At 50.9% G+C, this 7,146-nt stretch overlaps 1 protein-coding gene across 2 annotated transcripts; it reads right to left on the bottom strand.

Moving 5' to 3' along the window:
- On the bottom strand, window positions 1–6,879 carry TSPYL2 (TSPY like 2). 2 transcript variants are annotated; one of them, XM_041742139.1, is made up of 7 exons: window positions 5,924–6,879; window positions 4,532–4,609; window positions 4,294–4,405; window positions 4,063–4,208; window positions 3,856–3,953; window positions 2,804–3,564; window positions 1–728 (listed from the first exon to the last, which is right to left on the bottom strand). In XM_041742139.1, the coding sequence occupies exons 1-7, from the start codon at window positions 6,719–6,721 to the stop codon at window positions 559–561; spliced, it is 2,163 nt and encodes a 720-aa protein (XP_041598073.1). In that variant the 5' UTR covers window positions 6,722–6,879; the 3' UTR covers window positions 1–558. The 2 variants fall into 2 exon arrangements, with proteins under 2 accessions (XP_041598073.1, XP_041598074.1); XM_041742140.1 differs by having other exon boundaries at window positions 2,804–3,552.
- Window positions 6,880–7,146: the final 267 nt, after the last annotated feature.

Here is a 7,146-nt window from a genome sequence, read left to right as displayed (position 1 = left end):
TTTCAATTTGCTCAGAATTTTATTAGGATCAGGTTCACAAGGAACAAGGAGGGGCTTCTGGGGGAGGGGGACAGGAATACCGCATTGACAAGCGGCCTTGCATAGACACCACCAAGGCTGGCTGGCGGGCTTGCGGGCACAGCGTGGGGGAGGGGGCGAGGGACGGAGAGAAAGAGAGGCTTGGGAGAACAGGGTGGCAGCAGAGCCCCCCAAGGCCACAGCGGCCCTCCCCGCTTCGGGATCAAGGGTGTCCACTCCACACAGCACGAGGAGGGGGATAGAGGGGCCCTGACCAAGGCATCACAATAAATACGTGTAGCAGCACACAGAAGCCTGCAGAGGAGGAGGGCCAAAAGGAAGGGGGAAATCCCCCTTTCCCTCCCCCCGAAATAAGAATTCTGCAATTACTAAACCATAAAAATAAACTTTAAACCCGTGTACGAAGTCGGTCACCCCCCAGAAGTGCAATGTGGGGCCGCACGGCCCTAGCTGAGGGGGAGGGCAAATGGGGAGGGGGGAGAGGGATACAGAGAGGCAGCCCCTGCAAAGGTAAAATGTTTATCCAGTTTTGCCCCTCTTCCCCGGGTTGGCCCAAACGTTCTGGACCTGAAGCACCTCCTCCATGTCGGAACCTTCAGAGTCTTCCCCTCCTTCTGAGTCTTCTTCAATCCCCTCCTCCTCATCACTTCCTTCCTCATTATCACTCTCCTCACCTTCTTGTTCGCTGTCTGCACAGGGGGAGAGAGGCAAGCAAGGAGGGTGATTAGATGAGCAGGTAGATGTCATTCTTTTTTTATTTGTCTAGACAACAGAAATTTACTTTCTCACAGTTCTGGAAGCTGGAAGATACCACTCTTCACGGGGAACAGAGCCCATGGCCAGGGCTTTGGGGACCTGGAACACTAGCCAAGCACCGTTTGGAACAAACACCACTGTGTGCATCTGCGTGTGTGTGCGTGTGTGTGTGTGTGTGTGTGTGTATACTCAAGCAAGTAGGGGGTGAGGGAGGAGTAGGAGGGAAGCAGAAAGCAGGGTGGGCTCCAGGCCTCTGGCCTATCAAAATTGATACATCTCTGAAAGTAGCTTTTTCTCTCCATGTAATGTGTCAATGTGTGTGTTTTCCTGAGCTCTGACCTCAGCTGAATAAACCTACTGTTCATTTCAAGGCAGCTCCCCCGCTTCTTCTCCGTAGTCTGATCCGAACAGACCCCAGTCTGTCTTCTTCAGTCCAATTCCCCACCCCCACTCCCACTCCCACTCTGGAGCTGGGCAGATAACTCTTCCTCCCCTTCTCTCAAAGATGCCATCTGGGGGCAATTCCCTCAGTTTCCCTACTCTAACTGAATACATGTCTAGATTGAATATACTCTTATTCAGTGCCTCCTTCCTTGCCCTTGCCCTCAATGGAAATTTGCCAGAGAACCCATGGCCAAAACCCCCAGGAATGGTTGGCCTTCCAGCTCCTTCTATCTCCCCCAGGAGCCTGCCTCTCCAAAGTCAGCCTGCCCACAGTCTGGCTCAAACATCTTCTTGCCCACACTCCATCGTCCCCTTCCTAGCTAAGGTTTGACTCCATTGCCTTGCCCCTTGCTCATTACCTCCCCCTACCCCACTGTGGTCTGACTCTGACCCCACTAATCCATTGAAACTAATCTTGCCAAGGTCACAGATAATCTGTTTAGTTCCAAATCCAACGGACACATCCCAGTCCTCATTTACCTAGTTTTTCAGCAGCACTGAATACTGCTGACAATCCCCTCCTTCTGAGAACGCTCCATGACCCAGGTATTTTCCTAATTCTACCCTTTCAGAGCCTCAGTTTCCTCATCTATAATAGTACCTACCTCATAAGAGCTGCTGTGAGGATTAAATGAGTTCATTAAGTAAATCACTTAGAATAGTGCCTGGCATATAGTAAACACTAGGATTCTGCTCTGGCTTTACCCCTTTATTTACCTCTTCTGACTTCCCAGACATATAATCAATCACCTGCCTGGGCTACCTATATCTTATGTCCAACAAGCCTTTCCAACTCCATGTTCCTGCCACCATGTCATTTCCCATCCTAAGAAATGGCACCTCTGCTTGCCAGTCCAGTCATCCAGGCCAGACCAAACCTGGTAGTCACCTTAAATACTGCCTTTTCCCTCAAACCCCATATGCAAACCTTTCTTAGCATTTCCTAAAATGCATGCTTCAGTGAATAGTGAACAATGGCTTCTGTGGTCAAGAAGTTAGGGAAATGCTGAGATCCACAATATTTAAATAGGTTTCTCATAGTAGGACTTTTCAGAGCCTTTAAGGTACCAATATACATGTCACCCTACCTGACTATATTAATGTATGCAGTATGTTCCCAACATATCTGACTACTGGACCTTTTTGTGAGAAGCAGCTTTTAGGACTGGTGAAGGATCCTCAGAAGACAAAACAAGCCTGGGAGTTCCCTGAAGCCCTGGGCTGGGTGTAGAGTGTGCTAAATTATAATGTGTTTGGCATTTTTCCCCTGTGTGTGAACTTGTCCTCCTTTTCTACCCACCTTCTCCTTATCTCTTCAGTTTTCATGTATCTTTTGCTCTGTTACAAGTATCTACCCACCACCTACAAATGATATTTGTTTCTTTGGTTCTGTTATATTTGTCAGTTAAAGGTTCCCTAGCCTTGCTTTGTTTAACAAGTTGCACAAAATGCTTTTTCTTTTCTCAAGAGCAGACTGTATTCATGCCTTGATACCCTGACCCTGGCCAGCTTTTCTCTGTCTGAGAAGACTAAGGAGGGAAAATAAGAGGGGCTCTAGGCTCACCTTCCTCACTGCCCTCTTCCTCTTCCTCCACTGATGATTCTTCAGAGATGTTCTCTACCTCATCCTCATAGTCATCCTGTTTGTTGCTGTTATCTTGATCCTTGTCAGGGTCATCAATGTTATTCTTGTAATCTTCAATGTCTCTGTCGTCATCGTCACTGCCTTCATTGTCACCTTCATTGCCATCATCATCACTGCCTTCGTTATCGCCTTCATTGCCGTCATTATCTTCATCATCACTGCCCTCATTGTCTCCTTCATTGTCACTGTCGCTGCTGTCCTGGTTGTTGCCGTTGCTGCCATGGTTGTCACCTTTGGGGTTCTCATCATCACCATCAGGGTTCTCATCATTGTCATCAGTATTCTCTTCATTGTCATCAGTGTTGTCTTCAGGGTTCTCATTGTTGTCATCAGGATTCTCTGATGACTGACTGTTGTCAGTGTTCTCATTGTCATCAGAGCTCTCATTATTATCAGTGGTCTCACTGTCATCAGGACTCTCGTTGTCAGTGGTCTCATTGTGGTCAGGGCTCTCACTGTCACAGAGGCTCTCGCTAATGTCAGTTATCTCATTGTCAGTAGTCTCAAAGCAGTCGGTGGTCTCCATGAAGTCAGAGATCTTGATGTCATGAATGGTCTCATTGTCGGTGATACCATCACTGTCTGAGGGCACGCTGATAATGTCTTCCATTACATGATAGTCATCAGAGTCTTCCAGGATCACTACCTCACACTTGTCCCTGTTTTTACTGTGGAGAAGCCTGGGATTGAGGGTTGGTGGGAGGCAGGGCAGACACAAAGGTAGTAAGTAACTGGGGAGGCAGTAGGCTATGAGGAATCCCAGGGATGAGGTTAGGGTGGGGAAAGTCCCATTTCTGCTCCTGACTGACTCAAGCCAATTACACCCCATTTAGGGGCATCATTCCCCACTTGCAAAATGTATTGGACCGAATTCTCTCAAAGGTCCCTTTGGCTCTATAACCTGTGTGACACTAGCCTAATCTTCCTCCCATCTCTAACAAAGCACCTCTCAGCCAACCAACCCCACTCACCTTTCTTCCTTTTCTTGCTTCTTTCTGTTTGCCCTGTAGCCCCCTTCTCCCATCATGTAGTAGCGCAGAGGGTTAACCCACAGGTCATTTTTGATAATCTGTGGAAAGAAAAGTGGGGGAGGGGAACAGAGTTACGAGTACAAGCCACAAGGCCTACTCCCAATTCCCCAGTATAGCTTCCTCTGGCAATGCCAGGAGGGGCCCTACCTCAGCAATCCTGTCAGCCTCTGGGAGGCTATGATTTGAGAACCAGCTGAAGAAGCTGTGGTTGGTGTCCTGGTTCCTGTGCCTGCGGGCCTGGGGCTCCTGGCCCCGGTGCCAGCGGATTGGGGTAGAGTGAGACACCAGCCGGCCTGGGGGAAAAGGAAGCTATGGAGAAGGCTGTGGACAAGGACAGATGGGGGTGGGGTATGGATTTTCCCTAGGATTGCCTCTTACCCGAGCGGTTGCGCTGGAACTCCTTGACAATCACCATGTTTGTGAAGTAGGGGTTTGTCTGGAAGTACAGCTTCATCTTGTAGCCCATGGAGATATGTCTGAGATCCTGTACCTGCTCAGGGTACAGGTTAACATTGGAATCCCCACCACACCAAGGCCCCTCCCACCCAAGCCCCCCTCACCTCCAAAGGCCAGAGTCCTTGCCCAATCCTAGTAAGAAATATATCTTTGGCCTGACCTGCAGATTGGTCAAGTAGCGGAAAATGTCTTCATCTCGTTGGTTGATCAAGATTGAAATTTTGGGGTGGTTGAGGAACTGATGGAGGGAGCAGTTTAGGTCAAGGAGTGACTGTTCAATGAGAGAAGGAGGGAGGGAAGGCCAGGCAGGGAAGAGCAAATGAGAGGCTGGAGCAGAATTTCTTCTGTGTTCATGAGATGTGTGTGGAGCAAATGGCCATGGGACATGACCCACACTTTTCTTCCCATGTGGTGAGCCTGTGTTTATGCAACGTCAAACCTCTGTATTAGGTTGCCTTGCCTTGGCTCATATTTGCTGTATGTCTGGGCGCTAAGGGTCTCTGTCTCTGTGACATTGTGTCCCTGGGTGCTGAAAATTTGTATTCAGGAAACATTGTGTGCCTGGGAGCTAAAGGCCCATACCCAAGTGATGTTACACCTAGTTGCTTAGGGCCTGTAGTCACATGATGTTGGTCATTTTGGTGTTACATGTCTGTGTCCACATGATACTGTGTATCTGGGTCTGAGGGTTTGTGTCCAAGTGATGCTGTGTCTGGGTGCTGAAGACCAATAGTCACACGATGCTGTGTCTGCATGCTGAGGATCTGTGGCCACATAATACTGTGTGTGCGTGAGTTCCGACAGCCTGTGATCATGTGATACTTCATAGGAGAATGCCAAGGGTCTATATCTATGTAATTCCACCAGGAAGTTAAGCTCACATGTTCCTAACGTGTTGCATGTACGTATGTATGTGCCCCAGAGATAAGCTTTTCACCAACAGTGAATGAGATTCTTCTTACTCTCTTCTTCCCTTAATTTAACTCCTTGATCTTCAATTCTAGGTACCCCTTCGCCTGAGCCTTTTAGGGACTCCGGCCCCTTTCTCTCCAGCTAAGACTGGGATCTCCCTAATATCTAAGCAGAGATCTAGCCTTGCAGAGCCATGTGTGACTTAGGCACCCTTTCTGGGCAATTTTTCTGTTATGTGCCCTTCCCCTCTCTCTTCACCATCTCTGAGTCAGTTTATCTTCTCTGTGCCCCTCCCCTCCTCCTTTCACCATCTCTGGTCTAATTTTTCTGCTGTGTGACCCTCTAATACCGTCCCCATTTCACTGCCTGTGATTCATTTTTTTAAAAATATTATGCTTCTCTTCTCCCCTCCTTCCCATCTGTAGTCCAGTTTTTATGCTATGTGACTCTCTCCCCCCTTCATTACCTCTAGTCCAGCTTCTCTGATGTTTTGCCCCTCTCCTTCCATTCCTCCTCCAACCAAATCTAGTCATTTTTCTAAAAGGGGCCCACCCCCACACTTTTTCTTTCCCCTCCCCTTCCCACCTCCCCCCTTTTTTGTCATGGGCTCTTGGCCCATGAATACAGATGACAAGGATACTGCTTTGACCCAGAAGCCTGGGATATGTTGGATGATGAGGTCTCTGCGCTCCAGGAAGGGTCTTCGCATCTGGATGAACTTGCGCTTCAGACGGAGGAAGGCCTTGCCTGCTTTGATGTTCACCGCCTCCAGGTCCAGTTGAATGTTTTCCAGTGCCTGCAGGATGCACTCTATCTTCTCGGCATTTCTCTCCTTGCTCTCCTTCTTCACCTTCCTCTGCTTCCTCTTCCTCCTCCTCCTCCTCTTCCTCACACTTTCCTTTTCATCCTCGTCGTCATCTTCCACTAAGATGATAGCCTCTTCCCTCCCCCTCGGACCAGCTAACCCCTGGTACCCCCACTCCTCTGCGCTACAGGTTTCTAGGGCCTTCTCTCCAGCAAAACTGCTGGGCTCCATAACCTGAAAGTCAATCTCCAGACTTCCCCCAGAAGCCTCCGAAGGAGAGAATGTTTCTAGGCTCTCCGTGGGAGGGGGCGCCTCCCCGTACCCTGACTCCATCGCTGGCTCCCAGCCGGGACCCCCAGCACCCAGGGTGAAGTATGCGCGGATCCCTCCCTCCTCCAGAATGACATAGGGCGGCGGCGGGGGCAGAGTGGGGCCCAGTCCCACCCCCCTCATGTCAGCCAGCACCTGTGCTGCCTCGGTTTCCTCCCGGAGCCTCGGGCGCTGCTCCGGTGGAGGCAGGGGCAGTCGCAGGAGCGGAGGCGGCGGCGGGGGCGGCAGCTGGTCGAGCTGAGTGGGCTCTGAGCTACTCAGGCGGCGGGCCTTGGCTGGAGGCCCCTCATCCTGGCGGTCCATGGTGACCGCGCTCACAGCTCAGGGGATCGCACTGGCTTCTTCGTTCTCAGCCAGGCCGCCGCTGCCTGTCACACCTGAAGCCGAGCCGCAAGACCTCACGCAACCAGCTCAGCTCACAGCCTCGCTCTGGCGTTCCCTCCCACAGCGCCTGCCCTACTCCCTCCGCGCCAAGCGTCCAGGACCCGCCCCCTCCCTGATGTAAGGGACCGTTTTGTCTCTCCATTGGCTGCCAGCCGCCGCCGGTCGCTCGCGCTCCCTCGACCTCTGCCCGCTCTCACGCAATCCGCTTGCCAACACCACACCTCATCGCTTTCCGATTGGCTTCACTTGGGCCTGCCAATCATCGGGCTGACTGCCCCAGCGACTAAAGGGAAACTGCTGGGCGATTGGCTGCGAGGAAAGCTAAGGGAAAGGAGCCCCTCTCC

This window comes from Vulpes lagopus, chromosome X (assembly GCF_018345385.1).
Source record: "Vulpes lagopus strain Blue_001 chromosome X, ASM1834538v1, whole genome shotgun sequence".
NCBI lineage: Eukaryota > Metazoa > Chordata > Mammalia > Carnivora > Canidae > Vulpes > Vulpes lagopus.
The sequence above is the reverse complement of the archived record's forward strand: the minus strand, read 5'-3'. Positions and strand labels throughout refer to the sequence as shown.

Coding starts and splice junctions, on each gene's coding strand:
- TSPYL2 (XM_041742139.1), bottom strand. CDS start 6,721: ATGGACCGCCAGGATGAGGGGCCTCCAGCCAAGGCCCGCCGCCTGAGT. Junction 4,209..4,293: donor GTTCCAGCGCAACCGCTCGG/GTAAGAGGCAAT, acceptor CTTTTCCCCCAG/GCCGGCTGGTGTCTCACTCT. Junction 3,954..4,062: donor AGGCTGACAGGATTGCTGAG/GTAGGGCCCCTC, acceptor TTCTTTCCACAG/ATTATCAAAAATGACCTGTG.